Raw genomic sequence first — 27,609 nt, 5'->3', positions numbered from 1 at the left:
GATTCAAATCATGAAATCATAAAAAAGATTAAAGGTTACAAAAGATCAACTCAATGAAAATATTTTTATTATTCAGTGTAATTTGAAACAAGCCCACGCAATGTGCAAGATTAAACTATAACTTACTCTGCCACGTTCAACTTGTGTGGTCAACATTACAACCATGGAGGAGCCTTGTTCCCAAGTCATTTGCCAAAAATCTGCACAAGTGTGTGGTAATGGCCCTTGACAAGCAATGTACTGATTGATAATGCTTGAAGAAGGAATTTCCATCTAAAAAGAAAAGAACATTAAAATAAAACTTTGGTATTACAACTTTTTATTATGATTGGCAATATAAAAATGATCCACTAATTAATTGTGAGACTGAGCATAATTAATTTCAATAAATTGCAATCAGTACAACAATCTTTTTTTTTTTTTAATTTTATTTTCGGTATTGAGGATTTAACCCAGGGGATTTTACTGATGAACTACATCCCCAAGCTCCCCCAACTCCCTTTAAAATATTTTTTTAGTTGTAGATGGACACAATACCTTTATTTTATTTATTTTTATGTGGCACCAGGGATTGAACCCAGTGCCTCACGCATGCTGGGCAAGCGCTCTACCACTGAACCACAACTCCATCCCCCTGCATACCTTTTTAAAATTTTTTATTTTAAGACAGGGTCTCCCTAAGTTGCAGAGGGCCTTGCTAAATTGCCGAGGCTGGACTCGAACTTGCAATCCTCCTGTCTCAGTCTCCCAAGTCCCTGGGATTTTAGTTGTGTGCCACTGTGCCCAGCAGTAAAACAATCTTTATCAGTATCCATGGAAGAAATTTCTTAGCAATATCCAATAGTTACACATATTTACCTTTTAATTAATGGAAAGCAGGATTTAAATATAAATATCTCCCAAAACACTAGCATGGTTGTAAAAGTAGCTTGAGAGAGAACCTTGTTTCAAATGCAGAGAGTTAGTGAACAATTAAAAAAGATTTACCTGTAAACAGCATATTTGTAATCTTGTGAGGAAGAAAAGCCCTGCCATTTGTTATAGCTTGGATTTTACATATATAACAATTTAAAGGGTATTAAAAGGTATTTAAAATTTTTCAGAATGAGTCAAATATTTGAGAAAAGAATCATACTACATTTGAGGTTGGAAAAAAATAAAGGTGATATATGTGCATACCAAATTGAAATTCAAAGCATACCAAAGGGTGAATAGAAAAAGAAGTCTGCCTTCCATCCCAGCCTTTAGGATGCAACATCCTAATAGGGGAATCCAGGAGGGTAATCTTTTTTCTCATTTCTTTTTTTCAGTTGTCAATGGGCCTGTATTTATTTATTTATATGCAATGTTGAGATTTCAACCCAGTGCCTCACACATGCTAGGCAAGTGCTCTACTACTGAGTTACACCCCCAGCCCTTTTTTTCTTATTTGTGATCTACGCTTTCAGATATACTCTGCATACAACACACCAATGTTAAACTATCTTCCTTTTTGTTCTGTAAAGCTACTTAAAAATGGCAGCATAATATTATTCTACATCTATATGATATCATCAAACTTTTTGATTTTTCAGTCTCATAGGTAAAAAAACAATAAAATCAAACAAACAAACAAACAAACAAACCCAGGAATTCCTTGCAGTTTCTTTTTTCTTCTTTTCTTTGGCACTAGAGATTGAACCCAGTAGCGCTTAATCACTGATCCACAACCCTAGTCTTTTTATTTTTTATTTTGAGACAGTTTTCACTAAGTTGCTTAGGGCCTTGCTTGGTTGCTGAGGCTGGGCTTAAACTTGTGATCTACCTGCTTTACTCTTGGGTTGCTGGGATTACAGGTGTGCATCACCACACCCAGCTTCCCTGCAGTTTCCATTTGTACTTTTACTTTTTAAAAAATTAAGCTGAATATACTTTTTGTTTAACTAACTCAGTTCTAAGTGTTACAATGGTATTGTGGTTTTGCTAAAATAAAATAAAACAATCCTTATCAGAAGTACACATTAAAGCAGCCAATCCTGAGTCACAGATTCTGTATTTGTATATTTGACTTCTTGCTGAAATTTATATGTAACTTTCTTGGTCACCTGTAAGCATGTTCAGAGTTGTGAAACATCTGAGTCACAGATAGGCATATTTCCAACTGATATCAAACAAAACAACTCGGTGCCTTCCTCTTTCTGCCGTCGTATCTGTAAACAAGTAATCATTCTGCATGCTAGACACTGCCATATTTTTCATTAGGTGCTTTCTGTTGGTGATTTCTCTGTTTATAAATGCACAACACTACTATGTAGTGTTCCTAAGAATACTTTGCACTTTTTTTTGCATGTTTTTTTATGCCCAATGGAGAATATTTAGATTAGTATTCTGCAGGCATGAGTTACAGCAGTACTATGGGCTATAGGTTCAGTGTAAATGAATTAATTATATATTTAATAAAATACCTTAAATGGCAACAAAATTATGATGAAAATGTTGTGATTTGGCTTATATTTGAATCCTAATTCAATAATTGCTCTAGACGCAATGACTCAGTATTCACTAATTCAATATTTACAAAAACTTCAACTACTTCAAATACTCAGAATTGACAAAGTGGGCTTAAAAATTTTAGAGGGTACTGCTCAGATGAAATCAGACTAGCCATCTTTTGAAAGTTCTTGAAGCTGGTAACATAGAGGACTCTTCATACCATTCTACTTTTGTATTTGAAAATAGCCGTGAAATTTAAAACATCATCTGCATTTCCTTTTCTTTGAATTTTCTATGTTTACTTTAATTGAATAATCATTTTTCTAAGGCTGGATTTGAACCTGGGATCCTCCTGCCTCAACCTTCTGAGCCACTGGGATTACAGGTATATACAACCATGCCAGGCCCATTTTCTCTCTCTTTTTTCCATCTTTAAGTGCACATCTTTATTTATTAGTGCACTATACTTATACATAATAGTGGGATTCATTGTGCTATATTCATATATACATATAACATAATTTGATTAATCTCATCCAAGTATTATGTATGTATATATGTATTTATTTATTTTTGGTACTGGGGATTGAACCCTGTGGTGCCTTACCATTAACTACATCTCTAGTCCTTCTTTATTTTTTAGGTTACTGAGAATTTAATCCAGGGGTGCTTTACCACAGAGCTATATATTCTTGGCCCTTTTTTATTTTGAGACAGGGTCTTGCTAAATTGTCTAGGCTAGCCTCAAGAATGTGTTCCTCTTGCCTTTAGCCTTCTGAGTTGTTGCGATGATAGGCATGTGCCACCATGGCTCACTTCAAGTCTTTATTCTTCTTAATCGTTTATAGAGCTCTTTTATATTTAAGAAATAAGCCTTTTCTAGCATTTTAAAAATTCAGGGCATAACTAGATTTTAGTACTTTTTAAGCATACCAAACATTACAAATTTTCACTGCCAAATTCATCAATATTTTTTTTATAGATTAGACATGTATCTAAGATTATAAAACCTCCCCCTTTCTGAAATATTAAAGAATTCTCTCATTATTTCTCTCAAGGACTTTCATGGTTCTGTTTTTAACACTTACATTTTGATGTATTTCAAAAGATGTCAGCATCAAGAGATGAATAGGTATTCATAGAATGATATGACATACAGATTTACCTTAAACAATCTGAATGTGGGGATGTAGGTGAAACAAGATTGGCCCTGAACTGACAACTGCTGAAGCTGAGAGATGTGTATATGAAGGTTCATTTTACTTTTATCTTTTTTTAATGGTGTGGGGAATTAAATCCAGGACCTCACACATTAGGCAAGTGCTCTACCATTGAGCTACACATCCTCAGTCCCTCATTTTATGTTTTGTTCTAACTTTATACCTTTGAAAATTTCTATATTACAAAGTTAAGAAAAAATAGGAGTGATCCTTTTTTTTCTCTTCAACTGGGGGCAAAGAATCTTTCTTACAATTGTAAATTCTAGACAGTTCACCAAATTTCAGATAGACTGTTGTATTTCCAATAATTTAAAAGGCTAACATTTAGCATAAAAAGTTTTAACATTTAGGTTATCTATCTCTGAACTGAAGTAGTGTATTTCAATGTTCAATGTATATACTAATATACCAACATCAAACTATTCAACATTACTTTTATAATATTGTTTTAATATTTGCAAGTTTAAATATTCCATCTAAGTTAGATTACTTATCCCAAAGCTTAGAGTGGTCCCTATTATTTCAAATACAAAGACATAATTTTTAAAAAAACAACTTACATTTATATAGTTTGCATTGATGTAGTCTTCATTACCTTTTAAAATGACCCGTGTAGCATCATCTGTAAAAATTCAAAAGAAATAATGTTTTTGTTCTGTTGTTTGTTTTGGTGCTGGAATTGAACCCAGGGCCTTGCACATGCTCTACCACTGAGCTAAACCCCCAGTCTAGAAACAATGTTCTAATAAAGTTATGTTAAAAAGATCAAATTTAGGAAAGATTATAGATACTCACAAGGCGAAATGTCTCTGTATCTATTTTTGGAAATATTCTGAGGTAATTTGGCACAAGACATTGTCATTCCAGGTTTTTTACGATACAGTTGCTATAAAAAAAGAAAAAAAATCTTCAGTCCAACAACTTGTTTTATTTTTTAGAATTGTTTCTGTACTTTAAGGAAACAGGTTTTTTTTCCTTTGAATACTTCATCTACATAATGATGTACCTGGGCCTATTAGAGTATTGAACCAGAATTTGAAAGCTGAATTATGTAGTTCTGAGAAGAATTAAATATATGATATTTTTAAAAAACAGATAAAAACAATTTTGTATACAGCAATAGTACCTAAAATTTTAAGTACCACATCTGCAGAGGACACTTGACTTTCATTTAATTTGGAGGTGTTTGCAGCACATGAACCAAGACTGAAAAAACCGACATGTGTCTTTAATGTTTTATCATTACAAACACATCACTCATACTTCAGAGCAATAAATACTCATAATGGCCATTTTAAAAAACATTAAAAACCTCCTGCTTTTCCTAAATTAAGCAAATTAAGTTCACATACTCTTAGCAAAGCATTTTAAAACCCTCTGTATGCTTACTAATCAAAATACAGATTATAAGTACTGAAGAAGCATTCATGTTCTTCTGATTCAGCAATCTATTTAAGAGTTTTAAAGACTGCACTGATCAAAGTTAGAAAAAGATTAAATATAACAAGGTATAAACTTGAAAGCAGGTTATTTTTCCTTTAATTCATAATTTTAAAGTCTGTAATAGCTTATCTTCATCTACTTTTCATAAAAACAGATGCTTAATTATTGAAAAAAATGTAGTCTGATGATATAGATATAAAATTCCTTTATGCCTCTTTTTAAAAACAAACCTGTACTTATATAATCATAACTTAATTATTATGGGAACAATTTTTTTAAAAATTGTGTTTTGGAACTTCTTATTATCAGACATTTCTAAGGATACCATTTTATTTCTAAATTATAATGGAAAGTAGATTAGGCAGTTAGAAACCATGAAACTAATTAGAAAATATGGGCAAACACTTTTTCTGTACAATGATATCACTCACATCAAATTGTGTCAGGACCGTTCCAGTAATAAGCCCCTCAGCTAGCTGGACCATTGACTCCCGCAGGGAATGGTCATCTTGATGGACACTATCTAGTGGGGCTTTCTCAGGAATGTACTGGAAGTCTGGTTCATTTTCTAGTTTTTCTTCCACTACATCATACACAGCTAAAACAAAACAAAAAATGCACATAGAAATCTTAATGTAATTCATTATAAGAATTAGATATGCTCTTCAGTTTTTTGTCAGAAAATAATTCACTTTGACTAATTATATTAATCTGATGTAGGGTGTGGGAACTGAGTGGCTGTGAAATTGAAGGGCTTTTCTGCACCTGTGGGGGAAACAAAGGATTTTGTCCAGAAGCCTAAAAATGTCTGTAACTTGAAGAAACATTAAGGAAAAAAAATGATGCTGCTAAGATGTAGCTATGAATAGACCTATTCTTAAATTGTGGGGACTGAGGACAAGAATACAAATAGAAGTTCATAAGACAAATGTCTAAATGTAAGTTACAAATATATTGGACAAAGTGATAAGCAATATATGCTCTATCTTCTTTCCTTGACATAGCAACAAAATAATCTGAGATGCCAGATTTAAAAAGAGAATTCTAAATCAGAATCCATGGTCATGATAGTATGAGAAGAGTCAGTACCTAGACCCTAAGCTTATAGAATACACTATTTCTTTTCACCTTCTTAGCCCCATTCCATAACATGGGGACCTATAAACACACATGTATACATCCTGGCCCACATGTGTGCTTTGTCTTCACTACTTGTCTGCTAACTACTTACTGCCTCTTAATTACCTTGCTGCCCTGAGAACACATATCACAAGATCCACAGTTGGGAGAAATGAGACTGTGGAAAATGCTTACAAAGGCCTAAGAAGTGGCTTCAGGGCTATTTGGACAAATAATTGAGGGGTAAAAAGAGTGTTTAAGAAAGGAGAGATAAGTTAGAGGTGATGGCTTGACGTATCTTCTTGGCCTTGCAAAATCCTGACCCTATTGGAAGGAACATGGCTAAAGAAAAGACAAAAGCTTTCTAAAATATGGAGTCAAGGCTGAGACCTCTGCTACTCTTGTCTGGAGGCCTGGTTCCTTCTCAGATATGTATGCATTTTTTGATAAAAATAAATTTCTGAAATGAAGAACACAAAGACAAAACAAAACAACAACAACAAAAAAAGAGACTAGTTTACCTAAGAAGAAATAAGACTTAGAGGGAAAAAGATCAGAAAATAAAAAGCACATTCTTGGTAAGCATACTTCATTTTGATTATAAGTTGTTTTAAGTTCAAATGGACATGATGGACCCACAGTGAAAATGAATAGAGGTCCTGGCCCAGATTTTGACTACAAAACAATGTTAGAAAGATTTAACATTTTGGGCTGGGGTTGTGGCTCAGTGTCAGAGTGCTTTCTTTGCACATATGAGGTACTGAGTTCGATCCTCAGCGCCACATAAAAATAAACAAAATAAAGATATTGCATCCATCTATAATTAAAAAATATTTTTTAAAAATCTAACATTTTGCAAGAAAGGTGGATTTCTCTCATAAATTAAAGTGTAAATCAGGCAATTTGAAATTTCAAGAAGGCCATGTCTTTGCCATCATATGGGCTTTTGCTCATATTTTGGCTCTGCACTAGTCATGAATCCATGAACAGAAAACTGAATGTCTTGTACCAAAGTGTATTCAATTTTAAAATGAGGATTATTTTCAACTATCACACTGGATGGCCATGAGGATTAAATGAGAGCATACAAAAGAGCCTATGTACATAGAAAGTTTAAAAATCACATTATTTTTAAGTTCTTTAGGAGATATTATCAAGAAAAAACAGAGTAAGTAAAATTCAAAGAACAGTATTCTTGGTATAAAACTTAGGAAGCTTTAAGTGACAGAAAATGCCTAGAAATGAATAAGTCACCTCAGTACCAGGTCTAAATAAACAAGTTTTTTGAAAAACCAAGATAGAATGATCTGTGTAAGTCCTTATAACTGACTATGAATAGAGAAGTCAAAGTAGAGAAGATAAAATTAAAGTGCCTTCTTTAAAAAACTTAATATTTTTTAATTTTTTAAGTTGTAGTTGGACACAATATCTTTATTTATTTTTATATGGTGCTGAGAATTGAACCCAGTGCCTCACACATGCTAGGTGATGTTCTACCACTGAGTCACAACCCCAGTCCCTAAGGTGCCTGGTTTTATCCGAGAGATTGAGAGGTTTTAAAAAAAATTTTTAATTTATTTTTTAGTTTTCGGTGGACACAACATCTTTATTTTTATGTGGTGCTGAGGATCGAACCCAGTGACCCGCGCATGCCAGGTGAGCGCACCACTGCTTGAGCCACATCCCCAGCTCTGTTTTGTTTTTTAATAAAAAAAAAAAAAAAAACTTGGCAAAATTTTGTAGGGTTGGGTGTGCTGGACAATAGGTTCAGAACAAAACTAGAAGAATATGTTCAATGCTATTACATAGGAATTTTTTCTTGGAACTTAAAAACAATGCCTTATGGAGGGTATTTCTGGTAAAATTAGCTCTTGCCAAAAAAATTGAAGGAAGAGAGATTAAAACTTATTCTGCATGATAGAATTAAATGATATAAATTAGTAATGAAGGGATTAAAGGAAGATAAACTTTAATTCAATTTACAATTCAAACTATATAAAGGCGGAATATACTGCTTCAGGAACCACTAAGTACTCTACATTGATAGGATGTTTTTGAGGCTGCTGTAGAAGAGACCTGTGCAATTGGCAAAGGGGCTAGAACTTATGAGGTCTGACATTTCTTCAAACCTAGGAATCTGTGGTTATGAATTAACAAGTCCAGATAAGTAGATGACATGATTAGGCAAGTGCACATTATCTACTGAAAAGTTAGACAAGATTTAAAAACACAAATTGTTTAAACTAGAGATTATTATGGAATTTTCTAGGAGTGAAACAGAATTCAAAATTTATTCATGCATCTACTGAGAATTTACTGGGTACTTAATACTACTACTAAACTAATTAGGGGAAGTGGAAAGCTATTTTAATGATAGATTAAGAAACAGAAAGCCTTTCTGGGATGACCTTTTAGCAGAGACCTGAATAAAGTGAGAGCAAAAGTCATACAAAAATCAAGAACAGTTTATCAGAATGGATGAAACTGGAGACTATTATGCTAAGTGAAAAAAGACAATCCCAAAAAACCAAAGGTTGAACGTTCTCTCTGATATGTGAATGCTGACAAAAGGGAATAAAGGGGAGGGGGGGAATGGGAATAGAAAAGATGGCAGAATGAATTGGACATAACTTTCCTATGTTTATATATGAATACGTGACCAATAAAACTCCATCATGTACAACTGCAAGAATGGGATTACTAATTAGAATAAGTTAAACTCCCTGTATGTATGTGTCAAAATATACTCTAATGTCATATATATCTAAAAAGAACAAATAAAATAAAAAAGAAAAAAAATAGTTTATCAGGCAGAGGGAACAGCAAACATGAAGACCCTAAAATAGATCAGAATATTTAAGAAACAGAAAGCTGCTACATAGTATATAACCACAGAAATGTAAAGTTGTGCTGCAATCGTGTATAATAAATTAAAATGCATTCTGCTTGTCGTATATACCTAATTAAAATAAATAAATTAAAAAAAAATAGAAAGCCAGTATAGGAGGAAAAAAAAAAAGAAAAAAGAAAAAAGAAAGAAAAGAAAGCCACTGAGTGTAGTAGAATAGAGGAGAGTGAGCAAGATGAGTAAAGAAGTAAGGAAACCAAGAATTTGGATTTTTCTCCAAGTATGAATGGAGGCCATTGTGCTTTGAGCAGAAAACTGACATGATTTATGTTTTAAAAGCCCACTCTGGCTGTTATGTCCAGTAATAAAGAGTAACGAATTATGACAAATAGCCAGTATTGCATAGAGTACTTACCATTGGGTCGAACTAGAAGCACGAGTTCCCCAGAATGTCTTTCACAGCTAGCTTTAATAAATAGGACAACTTGATCATGGGTATGTTCTGTAATGTCCCGACCATTAATTAGTACAACTTGGTCCCCTTCATTCAATCGAGGGACACAGAGGTCAGCCTGTAATATAAGGCAAGTAAGGTTTCAGATTTGCATGTGACTTTCTGGAAGTATTGGGTTTTATTTTTATAGAATTCATAACAGGAAAACCAAAAGCATCTATGCACTCATTCATCATTTAAAAAAAATTCTTTTTAGTTGTCAATGGACGTTTATTTTATTTATTTGTATGTGATGCTGAGAATCAAACTCAGTGCCTCACACATGCTAAGCAGCACAATGCTCTGCCACTAAGCCACAAGCCCAGCCCTCAACCATCAATTTTTAAAATATTTTCTTTAGTTGTAGATGGACATGATACCTTAATTTTTAAAAATATTTTTTAGTTGTATATGAACACAATACCTTTATTTAATTTATTTATATGTGGTGCTGAGGATTGAACCCAGTGCCTCACACATGCGAGGCAAGTGCTCTACCCCTAAGCCACAACCCCAGCCCATGATATCTTTATTTTTATTTTTATGTATTTATTTTTATGTGGTGCTGAGGATCAAACCCAGTGCCTCACAGATGCTAGGCAAGCACTCTACCACTGAGCCACAATCCTAGCTCTCATTCATCAATTTTAAAAAGTAGAAACATAGAGGGTTTTTTTGTTGTTGTTGTTTTGTTTATTGTACTGGGGATAGAACTCAGGGGCACTTTACCCGCATCCTCCAGCTTTCTAAAATTTTTAGAGAGGGTCTCACAAAGTTGCCTGGGCTGTTCTAAAACTTGTGATCCTCCTGCCTCAGCCTCCCAAGTCACTGGGATTACAGGCATGGGCCGCTACATCTGGCTTAGAAACCTAATTTTCTCATGGAGATACTATTTCTTCCCCTTCTTCCTTCCTGATGACCTATTATGTGCCTAGAGATACAGATAAAACTAAAGATTTAAAAGTACATATACACATGCAGCTCTAACTTTATATTGTCTATATACATAGAAATTTCAGTTACCATGGTTTAAATGACACCAGTCCCCCAACAACATGGTTTAAATTTTAGTTATCATGTGTTAATTGTGGATAATGCATAAATAAAAACTTCACTGTAAGGTTCTCAGTCCAAAAATCTCTACATAGATAAAGACATATATTACGATGAGTGGCCAATCAGATCATTTTTTTTTTTGTACCAGGGATTAAGCCCTGGGGTGCTTAATCACAGAAGCACAACCCCAGTCCCCATCCCCTTATAAAATTTTTTACTTTGAGATGGGGTCTAGCTAAGTTGCTTGGGGCCTTGCTAAATTGCTGGGGCTGGCTTTGAACTCACAATCCTCTTGCCTCAGCCTCCCAAGCCACTGGAATCACAGGTGTGCGCCACTGTGCCTGGCCACATCCCTTCTTTCAAAATCTGAATGATTTGTCAATGCATATCTGTCATTCTTTACATGCACAGAAAGTAAAGCATGTAGTTTTGGCTCCTCCTTCCTTTCAGTGATTAAGCCATACAAAAATGGATAATCTAAAGAGGGAATTGACCAAAAAAGATGAGCAAAGAAATGAAATTTGATTAATCCTGGAAATGAAATTTGAATTGAACATAAATGAAGTTAAGAGAATAAAAACACTCAAAGTTCAAAGTATAAAATGTTGAAAGGAAATATAAAAAGATAATTATCAAGGCAAGAAGAAATGCTCACTCTGTACAAAAAGTTTTATAACAAGGAGGCGGCAAGTACTTTATGAGATTGTGCTATGTTTTCATAAAGAAAACATTTTAAATCTCAATATTTCTGATGTTTTGAATCACAGGATACTAAATCATTTATTAGTTTTAATATTTTCTCATTTATCTATACTTTTGTAAGAAACAGGAAGAGATTTGAATGTTTAGACAAAAAAATATAAAAGTTGTGGGACGACTGTAATTGTTCCAACTAATCAAGATTTCATGATTTCATCACACATTGTCCTGCACTACTGTGCAAAGTGAAGATTACTTGTACACACTTTATTGAGAAAACAAGCCAGTAATTAAGGTAAAAGATATAAGAAAAATAGAAACAGAACTACGAAGATTGTGTTCTGGGAACAGAGCAATAAAAACATGAGAGTCAAATATAAAGGATGACAGATAGAAGTAGAGAAGGAAAAATGGGGCAGTATCTTAACAAAAAAGGTAAACTCCTGAGACAAAGGCAGTAAGAAATGACAGCAAGGCTGGGTGAGGTGGTGCATGCCTGTAATCCCAGGGGCTCGGGAGGCTGAGGCAGGAGGATCATGAGTTCAAAGCCAACCTTAGCAACTTCGTAAGGCCCTAGCAACTAGCAAAACTTTGTCTCTAAACAAAATATAAAAAGAGGTGGGGATATGGCCCAGAGGCTAAGCCTCCCTGGATTCAATCCCCAGTACCAAACCAAAAAAAAAAAAAAAAAAAAAAAAAGAAAGCACAACTACTCAGAATTCACTAATTCACAAATTCCATAAAAAAAATTTCACAAATTCCATAAAATCCAACAAGGTTGTCACTGATTTGTTCTAAGTACAAGTCGAAGTTGGGGCTTGGGATGTGGCTCAGTGGTAGAGAGTTTGCTTGGCATGCATGAGGCCTGGGGGTTCAATTCCTAGAATTGGAAAAAAAAAAAAAAAAAAAGGTCAAAATTCTTCCTCTGTTGTTTATGAAATGTGATCTTTGATATCTAAAATTCTGAAAACACAGAAGATATTTGCCTTGATTATTTCACAGAACTGTTGTGAAGCTAAAAATGAGAATACTAATCCAAAGTTTTAAAATCTGAAATATTAAAATTTAAGGTGGGCTGGGGACAGCTCAGTGGTAGAGGCCTGCCTAGCATGCACAAGGCCTTGGACTTAATCCCCAGAACTGCAAAAACAAAAACAAACAAAAAAGTAAGATTATGTTCATTCTCTCTAGTTGCTTTTTTCTCTCTACTTCTGTAGTAAAGTAGAACATTTTTCATATATTCTCTTTGCATTAGCAGTGTGATGCTTCTGCATACCAATTTGGTTCCAAGTTTTTCTAAATGTCTCTGGAATACCTGAAGTGAGATGGAGTGGGAGTTAATGGTAGAAGAAAGAGCTATTTTTTTGATATTACTTTGTGGATGGTGTAGTTGGTAGAAAAGAACAGATGGTCTGTTAGAGATAACTATAAGTATCCCTTACTGTACCTATTATTATTGAAGGAAACTCATACTTAGCCTGCCTTCTTTCAGAAATAAATTCTTATTTATATTTTATTCTGATTCTAAAAATTTAGATAAAGAACATATTAAAATGAATTTGTTGGAGCAATAGCCACTGACTAAAAGATTATCAGACCAGAAAGAAAAACATGATTTTTTTTCATTGGAATTTATCCATTTCAGAGGTGTCCAAAATAGAAAAAAAATCAGAATACTTGAAATTCTGTTTCTCCTTGTGTCATCTTTAAGAAAAGGGGGTTGATAAAACACAATGTCCCTGAAAGCTCCCTTCTGTTCCCTAAAACCCAGTCAAATGAAATAAAAGGAACAATGAAATTGGGTCTAGGCCAAGATGTCCAGATACATATTATCTTGAGGGACACTTGGCTCTCTGAGATTATGCTGGGAATCAGGGCAAGTTAGCATTATCTGTAGAAACCCATTTTTTTTTTTTTTTTTTTTTTTTTTGCACACATGCCAGGACAGCTGCTCCTTGGTATGCTGGTCATACAAGGAGACAAAGCAAGCTAAGCTGATTCTGCTTCTGTAACTAAACCTATAAAACCTATACCTTCCCTCCTGTGGTAGCTGGTACAAATCAGAGCACCTTGGAGAGAGAAGCACTGCCCAGGGACAAAGCAGGGGTACACTTGTTGAGCTTATCACCACAGGTCTTTCTGGAGAAGAATCCGTCTAGCTGCTTGTCACTGAACCTCCCCCATAAGCATTTCTTAATAAATCCTGTATCTCATATCACATCTCTAAATTTCTTTCTTGGTCTCTTGGCAACCTACCGCCCCAGAACAAAATGGGCAATAGACATAACACCCCCAAGTCATCTAAAAATGTGATTTCTAATTCGAAGACTGTGTTGGTCTTGAAATTAATAAAATAATATAAAATGAGCCTGTGGCACATGCCTATAATCCTGGCTACTCAGGAGGCTGAGGCAGGAGAATTGCAAGTTTGAAGCCAGAATGGGCAACTTGGCAAGACCCTATCTTAAAATAAAAGGCTTGAGGATATAACTCAGTGGTAGAGCAATTATGGGTTCAATCCCCAGTGCTGTGAAAAAAAAGTGTGTGTGTGTGTGTGTGTGTGTGTGTGTGTGTGTGTGTGTGTGAGAGAGAGAGAAAGAGAGAGAGAGAGAGAGAGAGAGAGAGAGAGAGAGAGAGAACGTGCATGTATAAAATGACAAAACGACAAGAAAACTCTAATTTGTATAGCTTAAGAAGAGAATTTGGAGTCACAGAATTGTGTTGATCTAGAGAATGTTCCCTGAACATCTTAGACTTAAATAAAGTATACTATCTTTTCTAATAATATGAGCAATACATATTAATCGTTATGTTTTGAACAATTAAAAAAGGAATAAAGAAAAATGCAAGAATTCCAATAATTCCATTATCCAGGCAAAACACAGTAACATTTTTGTATGTTTCCAGACTTTTTCTATACAATTTACATTTTTATACACTGGGTTCAAACATATATGTAGATTTATAATGTAATTTTCAGTAAGACCATTTTGTGGATATATTTCTGTATTTACAGAGACACAGCATCATTTTAATAGCAGTAAAGCAAGGCATAATTTATTCCACTAATTTTAATGATACATATTTTGATTTTTTCAATTTCATATCATAATGAACATTCTTGTGTATTTTTGTTCTGTAGTTTAATTATTCCATTAGAAACAATTCCTAAAAGTCAAATTGTCAGATCAAAAGGTATAATTTTTAAATTTTAAAAATCAGTTTCAGAAAAGTTATTAATCACAATTTAAAAATCTGACTGTGTCTATAAGATTATTAGAAACCATTTCTTCTGTAATTCCAGCAGCTCAGGAGTCTGAGGCAGCCTCAACTTGGCAAGGTTCAAAGCCAGCCTCAACTTGGTGAGATCCTAAGCAACTCAGAGAGACTCTGTCTCTAAATAAATATAAAAAAGGGATAGGGATGTGGCTCTAAATATAAAAAAGGGATAGGGATGTGGATAGTTAAGTGTCCCCCCCCTTCAACCCCCTGGGGAGAGGGAGAGAGGGAGGGAAGAAGAGAGAGAGAGAGAAAGAGAGAGAGAGAGAGAGAGAGAGAGAGAGAGAGAGAGAGAGAGAGAAAATGAAAGTTTCTGTGTTTCTCCTTACCATTTATCTTCCTGTCTCTAGAAGCAACAACTTTCAATATTTTAGCTACATCTTTTTGTAATATTTTTTTTAACCTCTATCTCTAAATAACATTTCCCTTTTTTCTATTTTACATGTTATTTATAAACTTTCTATATGACAGATGACAATTTGGCAAACATTTATTTCCTCATCTGTAATCTCAAACACATAAACATTTCCTATTGATTAAATAATTTGGGGCTACTTCACCCAACCTTCATATGCATCTCTGAATAATAATTTGAGTTTTTCCAAAGATATCTGATCCAAGCTTGATCTATTGAGGATTTACTTCTTACGGGTTTACAAATTAGACTGAGAGGTTTAGTCCCTCTGGGTTACTGAGCAGGTAATATACAAATCTCATGCCTACCACCGAGAATTGAGGATTAGAATAGTGGTAATAGCTGTGCAATTTCTGCCTAGTAGAGACTCAGGAGCAACAACTGATAGAGATCAAGGGAGAACAAGATAGACACAGACAGAGGTATTGGTATTGGTGTTATAGAACTTGGCTTGAAGCTGCTGCTAGTATACTATAACTTACAGGTGTTCCTGGTGCTACTCGGGACACAATTACAGGCATCTTCTGATCATATCCTCCCTTGAAAAGAAAACAAGAAAAGTATTGGTCAAATATTGTCAAAATAAAGACAACTTAATGTAAAAACTGAATACAATATAAATTCCAGCTTACCTTTACATTGAATCCAAACCTTCCATTTTCATCAGGTTTCATTCTGATTAGAACAAGATTATCATGTGGAATACCACCATTAGGCTTGAAAAGACAAAAATAAAATAATATATAAATTTCTGCATTTATAGTTTATCCTACAGACATACATAAAGCATGCTTTTCATTTGCTTTTATTATCTACAGAATATAAAGAATCATAATTCTACTCAAAATGTTAGTTTAAGAAAATAAATTTCTTTGAATAATAACTTGCTGTTATATTCTCTCATGCCTTCTTGCCACTATATTAATAAGAACACTAGCAAACCGAAAGAAATTCCTGTCTCTATTTCCTCTAATCCCATCCTACTTCTCAGATTTTCATCCCCACCAATCTATCACAACTGTTAATTAAGGACACCAAAGATTTTCACATTGCTGAATCTAGTGTTCAATTTTCAGTCCTTATCTTACTTGACTTACCTGTGATATTTGATAAATTCACTTGCCCACTTTTCCTTCTACCTTTCTATCTGCATTTTCTCAGTCTCCTTTGCTGGTTTCTTTCAGTTCCTTCATTTTTTAAAATTGGAGGATGGAAGGCTTGGTATCTAGAACCTCTTATTTACATAAACTTTCTTGGTAATTTCTCTATTTTGTGGTTTTAAATACCACTACACGCCAATGTTATAACTCTGGCTTAGACCTCACCCTTCAAGTCCAGAATCATATATCCAATCGTCCTCATCTCCAAAAGGATTCTTAATAAACATTTCAAACTTAACATGTTCTAAACTGAGCTCCTGACATTCTAACTGTACCTGCTTCATCTGCAGCCTTTTACATCTCAATAAAAACACTTGCATTATCTTTGATTTCTTTCTGTAGTACTCCACATCTAATCCATGAGCATATCATGTCTTAAAAATACATCCAGAGGACAGTCATCTCTCATCCCCTGTATTGCTATCACCCTGGTCCAAATCACCATTACATGATGGAAATACTGCAATGCCTCACAACCAGTATCTCTTCCTCTGCCCTGCTTTCAGTCTACTTGAAATACAGCCAAAGCGATACCATAAAAACCTACATGGACATCATGTTACCTCTCTTCTCAGATATGTCCATTTACTTCCTATCTCACTCAGGGTTAAAACAAAAAGTCCTTACAACAGAAGTCTTTGAGAATCTAGCTTGTCTCCTCATTTACTACTCTTTCTGTAGCCACACTGTCTCCCTTGGTATCCCTTGACTATATCAGTCATATTCTTTTTATATATATATTTAGTTGTAGTTGAACACAATACCTTTATTTTGTTTATTTATTTTTATGTGGTGCTGAGGATTGAACCCAGGGCCTCAGACATGGGAGGCAAGCACTCTACTGCTGAGCCCCAGCCCCAGCCCCTCAATCATACTCTTGTTGCTATAGTTTGAATGTGTCCTCCTAAAGTTCACATATTCACATGCTAGCAACAAAATCCCCAAATTCATATATTAATGGTATTTAAAGGTGAGCTCTTTGAAAGGAAATTAGGATTGGAAGATGTATGAGGGTGGGGCCCCTATTATGGCATTAGTGGCTTTACAAAATGAAGAGACCTGAGCTAGCACACTTGCTCTACCTTGCCATGCAATGGCCTCTGCTATAATATGATGCAGCAAGAAGGTCCTCACCAGATGAAAGTACTATGTCCTTAAACTTCCCAACCTCTAGACCCATGAACTAAATAAAATTCTATTCTTTATAAATTACCCAGTCTGTGGTATTCAGTTATAGCAACAGAAAATGAACTAAGACATCTGTCTTTGTATCTGGTATTCCATTAGATAGTTACATGGCTTATCACAAATTTCATTCCTAGTTCAAACTATCTAAAATTGTAAGAAGACTTCTGGAAATTCCCTAAATACCTTTCCTTCTTTATTTTTCCTCTCTAGCATTTAAATTAGTATGCTACATATTTGAATTATTTATATCTTACTTACTATTTAATCCTCAAGTTCAAAGCCAGCCTCAGCAAATTAGTGAGGCCCTAAGCAACTTGCTGAGACTCTATCTCTAAATTTAAAAATTAAAAAAAGAGGCTAGGGATGTAGCTCAGCGGTTAAGTGCACCTGGGTTCAATTCCTGGTACAAAAAAAGAAAAAAAGAAAGAAACAATCTAGATTATAAATTATGTCACAGCAGGGACCATGTTTTATTTGTCCTTGCATATCTCCTACCATCAAAGTGCCCAGCATTCAGTAAGAACTCAATGACTATGAATGAATGCATGAACAAATGACATGCAAGTGACCACAGAGGTAGTACTAGAGTTCTTTTTTATTTTTATTTACTTATTTTTATGTGATGATAAGAATCGAACCTGGTGCCTCATACATGCTAGGTAAGCGCTCTACCACTGCGCTACAACCCTTGCCCACTTTTTTCGTTTTTGTAAGGATTCTCATCTATTTTTTATATCCATGATATTGGAGCAGTAAGTGTGGGATAACAGAATGGTTGCCTTTCAATTTCAACTTCAGATAATGTGAGAGGCGATGTATGGTTGAAGAAACAATAGAGCAATGAGTGTAATGGCCACTGCAGGCTTTTGGCATACATGCCAATATCTGCTGTGGTTCTTCCCTTTTTTACATCTTATTCCATTCCTTGATGTCTCTTAGGTTTCCTGAAACACACCAATAGTTATCTGTTTTTAAATTTCTTCAGGAGCACAGTATTTCCTCAAATATACTGACAATCTCACTTATGGATTATTTAAATCTACTTGAAAAAGCAATGAAAATTCATAAACCAGGGTATTCTACCAACTCACCATTTTATTGTGGTAAAAGCATATTCTCTAAGGCAAAAGCACTAAAATACTTCTAAAAACCTGTACTCAATTTCAAAAGATGATGAAAAAGATAAAGTCTCTGCTCTAAGTAATTATGTAGTAACATTAGTGGTAATTAATGGATTATTAACATTTGTTCTGGAAGTGTAGATATGTTTTGCATTAGCCAGCCACCCCCAAAGGAATTTTCTTTCTTTCTTTCTTTACACTAGGGAATGAACCCAGGGGCACTTAACCACTGAGCCACATCCCTTTTTTATTTTGAGACAGAGTCTCACTAAGTTGCTGAGGCTCCTCCTGCCTCAGCCTCTAAAATCACCGGGTTTACAGGCATGTGCCACCACGTCTGGCCCTGGTTCTATTTTATTTTGAGACAGGGTCTCTTTAAATTATTTAGGCTGGCCTAGAATTTGCAATTGTCTTGCCTCAGCCTCCTGAGGCCTTGGGATTATAGGTATACACCTCTATGCCTAGGGGAAAAAAGAAAATTTGTAAAGGATAATTTATGACTAAAGAATATGATGAAAAAGACGAAGTACTATAATAAAATTTATAGTTAAAATATGCTAAAGTACAAAAGAAACTCAATTTTGGATTTGAGAAATTGAAAGAAAAGTGAGAATATGTAAAGAAGCTTCTTACAGTAGATTTTTCAGGGGAAGATGGTATATCAAATGCTTCATTAGTATGATTTTCCAGGTCTTGCTGAGAATGTGAGTATTGAATTTGGTTCCAACTATTTTTCTTAGATTGTTTAGGTGGTAAAGCTGGGGGTTGCCCATCTTCAGGTGTTTCTTGTGATCTAGGAAAAAAAGGGGAAAAATATTTTAGAAATTGTCTCACACAATTATTTTTTTAAAATGTATTTTTTAAAAAGTTCAAGTCAAATAACCCAAATATTTACAATGTCTAGGTGGAGACAGGCTTTAAATACCATAATTATCTGAAAGTACCACTTTTATTTTATTATTTTTTATAAATAAATATTTTTTATTTTATTTTATTTCTTTTTAGGTATAGATGGACACAACACAATGCCTTTATTTTTTTTTTATGTGGTGCTGAGGATCGAACCCTGGTCTCGCCCTTACTAGGCGAGCGCTGTACCACTGAGCCACAATCCCAGCCCAGTACCACTTTTAATAAAAACTTTACCTTTAAAGTAGAAAAGTTAATTTCTTTTCCAAATCAGTAAATAATTATGATAAAATGTACTTCAAAAATATTCCTATGAAGATATGTTATTTTGTTTTAGCATTTCACATAACTTTCTAAAATATATATATTTTAAGGTTTTCAGTGTAGTCATGGTTAGTCAGAGAATAAGGTAGGCAAAGAGAAACCAAACCTGAGAAGTGGGCTGTGCCACACACAAAACAACTGAAATATTTGGCCTATTCTTTTTTTTTTTTTTTTTTTTTTTTTTTAAGCCAGAGGTGCTCTACAACTGAGTTACAGCCCTGGCCCTTTTTATTTTGAGTCAGGATCTAGCTAGGTCGTCCAGGTTGGCCTCAAACTTACAGTCATCTTCCCTCAGCTCTGAATTGTTGGGATTACAGGTATGCACCACTGCAAGTAGCTGGCCTATTTTCTTTAACATGATTCAAGGAATGTAACTTAATAATGTAACAAGATTATAATAGGGCAGAGATCATCACTGAAGAGACAAAACTGGATGAAATAAGTGTCAGATACATAATTTAAGGTAAGAAAGCAAAAATACAATTAACATTAGGGAGCATAACCTCAACTTGTGGCAGCAGGAATTGATAAAAAAAAAAACCTAGATATTACAGGAGAAATTTCAAGGTAGAAATTGTAGATTTTAAGAACAATCACAGTATATATAATACTATCTGAGTTTTCCACAAAGGCCAGAAGGGGGAACCAGAGGTTTTGTTTCCCTTGGAAGTGGACACTATAGAAATTGAGTTTGGAAGTTATAAAAGAACAGGAAAGGGAAAAATAGTTCTCCACAAGAGCACTGACCACCACTGAGGTTATCATCTACCTCTGAGATGGCAGGAGGCCCTCTGGGGAAACATAAGGATTACGATCTCATTGCCTAAGGACAGATAAAAGTTTTAACTCTGTATATCTGTATATCAAGCCACATGGCTGTGGCTGTGCAATTCAGATACATACTTCACTTAGTATCTACTCAGTTTTGTTGACTGACAACAGATGCCTAACACTACGCCTTAAAGTCTTGAGAAAATAAAACTGTGTTAGATTTTATCATTTTTTAAAATATTCCTTACACTCACCTGGCTTCACATCAGGTTTGGCCATGTGACTTGCTTTGGCCAATGAGGTGTAGATAGAAGTGATACATATAATTTTTTTCTTTCAGTTGGGGATCAAATTCAGGGCCTTGCACAAGCCAGGCAAGGGCTTTACCACTAAGCTACACCCCCAGTCTAGTAAGTGTTACTTCTGGAAGGGAGCTTTAAAAAACACATGATTCCTTATGCTTCTTTCCTTCCCTTGGCCATGAGACTGGTCACATTCAAACAGGGACTACTGTCACCCTAAGACCTAGCATGAAGATACTGTGAAGCAGTCACAAACGTAAGAGAGAAATAGCATTTGTTGTTTTAAGTCCCTGTAAATTTGACTCATTTGCAAGCACAGCATAATTTAGCCCAAGATAATAGAAAGGTCACTGACAGAGTGATCCTTGGATATATTCTCTGTTAGAAGATGTGGGAACTTGTTTAGAGGTTGGCTACTAGAAACCTGGTAGATATGGGGATTAACAATGAATGATGTCATTACACGGTTTTCCAGGGAATTTGCTTTTTTGGGGGTGGGGTGTATTTCTCCTAAGGAAAAGAGTTCTAAAGTTTTCTAGTTTGATAAAATATAACCACTCAGTAAGTAAACAATAGTGCCCAGTTGGCCTGGACATTTGCATACCAGTATCTCAGGGCACAAATGTTCTAAATTCTGATAGGTCTGTGACTCATCAGCACACACACAAACACAAACACACCCTTCTTTTCAGCAAAAGCTTCACTGACACCTGCTTTTAGGCAGGGATCCCAGGTCCAAAACATAGCAGGTTTTTGTTCTACTACTTTCCATTGCCAAGAACCCAAGCCTCTTGGACAATACATTTAAATGTTGCTACTCCAAGGAAATGTTTCCAGGATCTAGAATACAGACTTCCACCAGGGTCTCCTAAATGGATTACAAAAGATCAAAATGGACATCCTTTGACAGAACTCAAGATTTCTAAAAGTCAGTGAATAAAGTCTCCCAAACTTATCAAAAACCAGAAGTTACTGGACTCCATATCCAATGAACAATAGGTCTCCAACCTAACTTAGGTCTAAGTATAATCATTTAGGTAAGATGATTAGAAGCTTCCCACCCGCACTGATTGTGCTAACAACTATCATACTCAGGATGCATTTATCCATAAAACTGAGTGGAGAGGGTACTATTGGGATCAGATGGAAATGCAGGAACAACTTCACTTATTCTTGGTCTAACAGTCTAAATATAGTACCAAAATATATAACAGGACAAACCCAAGCCTGATCAACTGTATAATATCTAAGTCAGCCAAACCTCATGGGTATGGGCATAATCATAGCATTGCTCACTTACACTCCAGAGAGATAACACTGATATAATGGTATTTGGCTTAAGCAGTTAAATCTGAGGATAAGAGTTCAGGCACATATTGTCAAAGAAGTTTCAGAGGTGATTTTTACTGTGCACTTCTAATTAAAAATCATTGTCCTAGAACAGTGGTTATAAATTCATGGCTTGTAAACCAATCATGTCCATCCATTGTCTTTGTAAAAACAATGTGAATCAATGACCATATTTTCAAAATTTATATACAAATCTAATAAATAAATAAATTATAAAAATAATTATATACAATACAAATCTGGATTTTCAGAATGAAAAATCTGTAAGCTTTGGAAGAAATGGGTCTCCATTACCAATTGTTCAAGAGTAGATACAGCCAAGTGACAGCAGCTACTTTTTGATGGGGGATGGGTACTCCAATCCACTTGAGTCCCCACCCTGTCTTAGTTGCCAGACTTCACTGGGTGTTTGAGCACAACCTCTCCCTAACTTTTGAACAGGAGGAAGACAGAGACAAGAAGGGAGTCCACGTATATACCTGGGTTGGAGGTCTGTAGTCCACACAAAGGTAGCAGAAGAAAGAAAAGTAAAACTGTTTCAGGATATAGGCTACCTGCCTTCTGTCTTATGTAAAAGTAACTTCTCAGAGTGACAGATAAGCTCTTCAAATAACTGCTTCTGACAGGCTGGGGAGCTCTTATACTCTAATTATGTGCTCTGCCAGAAATCTTGGTAATTATTTCCCCCTTCTATGTTTCCAACTTAGCAGTCAAAACTCTGTATACACACATGTACACACACTTTCACATACCCATACACACTTAAAATCTATAAAATTAATCAAGGGGATCAGACTCTTGAAATTCATATATTGGGCAAAAATGATCAATTATATTTTTAAAATACATTCCAAACGTATTTATTTATCTTAATGAAGGATAATTTTCTTCTTCGTATCTAATGTATAGCTATCCAATGTAACCTATTACTGAATTATCTAGAACCATGCATTATGATTAGGAATTATAATACAGTTAAAAATAATACCATGAAAATAAGACTAGTTCTTTAAAAAGATCTGGTTTCTATGTATACATACATACAAATATCTGGCAAGTATAACAGAATGCAGAGGCCCTACATATGTGGGAGAGAATAAGCAAGCAGCACAGTGAAACACAGCCGCATCAGAAATAACAGCTGGTACCTTGAAGAAAGGGCCCTATAATTTAAAAAGGTTATCATCTACTGACAGGTAGTTTGGATGGGCCTTGGACAAGAGAAACCAAAGAAAGAAGCCAGGATCAGGGCTGTGGCTGGAGTCTTACTAATGGAGGCCATCATCTATCTGTTTTTAAAGCTGAGAGTTAAAAATTATGTTTCATATACGAAGTTAGAAAGAAATGAAATCCTGAAATTATTATTTTAGTTTATTTTAAGAAAGACAAATGAGCAAGACAGACCTTTAAAGTTGTGAATTTAAAAAAAAAATTAGTGCTCAAGCTTCAATTGTACATACCTATCTAATATAGAAGCAGCATAAAGCTCTTAAAATTTAAAACTAGGAAACAAACAAAAAGTTCATTTCTTGGGAGACGCTAATACAAACTTGCCAGGAATGATGTCTCGTTTTGAAACTACTACTTTTTTTGGAGATACATGCACCAGAAGATCACGTCTCATTTAACGATAGTCAGAGTCATCCTAGTCTTCACCGGGATTTGGCATGACTTATACTTTATCTATATTACATTAGATAAAGAATTCTGGTTTAAAATTCAAGCTTTTGACTTTTTGGCTAATTTATACAGTAAAAGTAAAAACTTTCAGTGGCTTACTAATTAATGCTCAAGGCAATTTAAAAAGTGCATATAAAAATACACATACATTTTCAGGGATATGATTAATACACAATAAAACTGATGCTATTATATTATTTTATCACTAAGAATCTATTCTAGAATAAGGCTCCTAGACTTGAGATTCTTAGTTTCAACCAAATTCAAAGTCCCTGACCTTAGCTGCGAAATACAAGTCATAGAGACCAGCCAGAGATGGGAGGCAGGTAAGCAAACTACAGCTAGAGCAACCTAGACACCTACAATTAATTTTGCTATTGAAAATATAGCTTCTAAGTCACCTTTGAGCCTCCACTGCTTGATATCTCGTTTTATCCATACTCTCGTTGGTTCTTTTATTTTCTTATCCTAAACCAGCCAAGAATTTGCATGGTTCATAATATATTGCAAGACTTTATTGATCAAGACTGGAATAGGAATTGGGTAAAGCTGGCTGCAGAAGGATCTCATCAGTGCCAGTAGCTGAGAGGCAGCAGAGGAGAAGCAAAGCTTTGCAATCTAACAAAGGGATTTCATGAGGATGGACAAAACTGTAGGTATTCAATAGGTGTAATTCTAGAATGTTTGATCCAGGAAACAATGGTTTAGGGAAATGGATTTAACACTTGAGGATTATGAAGTCTTCATAAAGTCTTGTGATTAGAGACCTAAGGAAATATTGAGAATCTGTGGAATTCCTTACTGTGTTTAATCAGATAATCACACTTCAAAACATGCAGACAAATAAATTATAGACAAGAGAAGCAAAAGTTTTCAGTATATATATACACCTAAATATTAACTGAAGAAAGTTATTTATATGCTAAGAGCAGCTCTATGAGGTAGACACTATTATCATCTTGGTTTTCAACATGTGAGAAAATTGAGGTTTCCGGAGATAAAATAACTCATTAAAGGTCACATAATTAGAAGTTATGTAACCTAGTTTAAATCCTGTCTGAATCCAGAGCTTGTGCTTTTTCTTTTATCTTTTTTGGGTACCAGGGATTAAACTCAGGGGCGCTTAAGTGAGCCATACCCCCAGGCCTTTTTATTTTGAGACAGGGTCTCCCTAAGTTGTATAGGGCCTCACTACATTGCTGAGGCTGGCTTTGAACTTGAGATCCTCCTGCCTCAGCCTCCTGAGCCCCTGGCATTACAGGTGTGCGTGTACTGTGCCCAGCCACTTGCGCTCTTCTACATAATTGCACCTCAAAGAAACTAACTGTAAAAAGCAGCAGATAAGTTCTCTTTTTTTAAAACAACAATTTAATTTTAATGTGTGTGTGGTGGGAGGAGAGACTGGGGACTGAACACAGGGCCTAGTAAATGCTAGTTAATCCTTCTACACTAAGCTACAAGGTCGACCGTAATTTAAAAAAAATCAATCTGAGACAGAGTGTTGCCAAGGCTGGCTTTGAACCTGCTCCTCCTTCAATCTCCCAAGTTGACTACATGTATGTGCCACTGTGCCCAGCTGAAAAGTTCTTTTTAAAGCAGAAGTTTCTAAACTTTTTATAGCAGTGGAATATTTTCTTCAAATGGAATGTTTCTCAGAAGACAACTTATAAAAGGCTAAGCACCCCTCCTGTCTGCCTTTACGTGAGGCCTTAGCAGAACTCTTGGGACTTAAAAAAGCATATCCTAAACCTGATTATTTTAAATCATTCTGAGGCTGAGGTATAGCTCAGTGGTAAAGAGCAGACCTGGGTTCAATCTCCAAACCCCAAAACAATCAAGGTTATAAATGGTAATATCTTAAATTTTAATAAAAACTATATTTTAATGAGAAGAAGGTATATAGTAGAGATCAGGGATTTAATACATCCATATTTATTTTAACTGATAATGATCCAAGGGATGGGAAGTCAGAGCTTGAAACATACTGCACAAGATTTACTGCATATAAAATCTTATGGTAAACTTTGTACATAGGTAGTTAACTTTCACATGTTAAGAGAAAGGGGAGGGCTAGGGTTGTGGATCAGTGGTTGAGCGCTTGCCTTGCATGCATGACGCATTGGGTTCAATCCTTAGCACCACATTTAAAAAAATAAAAAAAAATTGTGTACATCTACAACTAAAAATGTATAAAGAGAAAGGGAGATAGGAATATAATTCTAAGAGGGTTCCAAACATTCATATTTCATATTGGGTTGTTTTTGTTTTACCATAAGTGACTGGCTTATCTTAAACTGACATTTTGTAAACTGTTAAGTAGAGAACAAATAATGAAAATTTCATGTTTAAGTGCTGGTGACAGGGCAATATCTTGTCACATAGAAGCAAAAAAAAAAAAAAAATGTTAAAACTGTCAATCAACATGGGGGCCAAAACTTGCCTATTTCAGTCCATTCAGCTTTAATTTCTCAGAAAATATTTTAACAACAGCAGTGAAAGCAACTTATTTTGCAGTCAAAGCAGCTCTCTGTTGCTGCCTTTAGCAATTTGCTTCCTAATAAAAAATAAAATTTTAATCATGCAATTCACATGCTCTGTGATTATTTTTATACAAATACCCTGGCTTCATTGTTAAATATCGTGTACTAGTATTTGTGGTGTAAATTTATTACAATAAACATCTGTTAAGTTGTTAAAATTTAATTGAGGGTAATTATTTATATCTCATAAAACTACAAACTAAAACAGTCTAATTTTCTGTTAAAGAGAAGAAAATGGTAAACTATGGTCTCTGTTACACCAACGTATAAATGGTGACTATTCTACACAGTATAACCAACATCCTATACTTCTCTTAAAAATGACAGAATTGGTAAGATGATCTCAAGATCTACTTCACTACAATTTCATCTGTCAACTTAAAAAAAAAAGTGTAAGATCTTAAAAACCATTATATGCTGAAAAGCTTCCTGCTTAATCCAACATTGTCTGAATTTTTTTTTTTTCACTTTTAGCCAATGGTGAAACTGAAATCTACGGAATCTACACAACAAAGAATTTTTTTCTAAATTGCAAAAAACAAAAGAAAAAAACCAAAGTTTTGTTTGGGGTAAAAAGTTCTCAATAGTTTAGGAAGAGAAGGCTTAAATTTCTGTTCTGTAAATTGGGATAAATGCTTTAAGTGTGGCTTCTCATCTATACAATGGATATTATATATCTTTCCTACTTCTTTGAGTTCTTCTAAGTAGAAAGAGATAATTTATGTGAAAGCCAACTGTAAGCAACCAATGTATTATTATAATTAGGGGAGGTGTCTTGAGAACTTACAGATAATGATTCTCTCTGAAACTCTAGTGGCGCCTCATAAATTCTGATATTGGGATCTAAATTTACTCCCTAAGTGTTGGACCATTAAACCTACTACCTGCCTTTGTGTTATGCTTGTCAAAATCCTGTTTTCTGTAAGTTCTCAAGACACCTCCCCTTTTTTGCAACTTTCTGTGCCATAAAGCTGCACTCCTTGAGAGCTGCAGGGCTGTCTTCTATTCCCACGGGTTTCAGGAGAGACAGCCCCGGCCAGTAGGAATTACAAACTTGCTTTAATTTGATTTAAATTGGAGTCAGTGGTCTTTTCTTTGCAGCGTGGTTTAAACTTATCTTCTTGGAACTCATTATTATTCAGGTCAAACTGGTCAAATTTCACATGCAATGTTATAAATTCAAAATTGAATACAAACACATAAACTTATACCTCATGTCC

The 27,609-nt window shown here is 34.8% G+C and overlaps 1 protein-coding gene across 15 annotated transcripts in view; it reads right to left on the bottom strand.

Moving 5' to 3' along the window:
• The window catches only part of PTPN4 (protein tyrosine phosphatase non-receptor type 4), a 180,516-nt gene that overhangs the window by 20,548 nt on the left and 132,359 nt on the right, over positions 1-27,609 (bottom strand). For all 15 annotated transcript variants that reach the window (XM_081260413.1, XM_081260419.1, XM_081260408.1 and 12 more), the window contains 8 exons: positions 19,147-19,306; positions 15,677-15,760; positions 15,527-15,583; positions 9,518-9,674; positions 5,567-5,733; positions 4,488-4,578; positions 4,253-4,314; positions 127-273 (listed from right to left, as the gene is read on the bottom strand). In XM_081260413.1, coding sequence (XP_081116539.1) covers positions 127-273; positions 4,253-4,314; positions 4,488-4,578; positions 5,567-5,733; positions 9,518-9,674; positions 15,527-15,583; positions 15,677-15,760; positions 19,147-19,306 — 925 coding nt within the window. The remainder of the gene's footprint in view (positions 1-126; positions 274-4,252; positions 4,315-4,487; positions 4,579-5,566; positions 5,734-9,517; positions 9,675-15,526; positions 15,584-15,676; positions 15,761-19,146; positions 19,307-27,609) is intronic.

The sequence above is a fragment of the Spermophilus citellus genome, assembly GCF_964194105.1.
Source record: "Spermophilus citellus genome assembly, chromosome: 11".
Classification (NCBI taxonomy): domain Eukaryota; kingdom Metazoa; phylum Chordata; class Mammalia; order Rodentia; family Sciuridae; genus Spermophilus; species Spermophilus citellus.
This window is presented reverse-complemented; position numbering and strand designations above follow the sequence as displayed.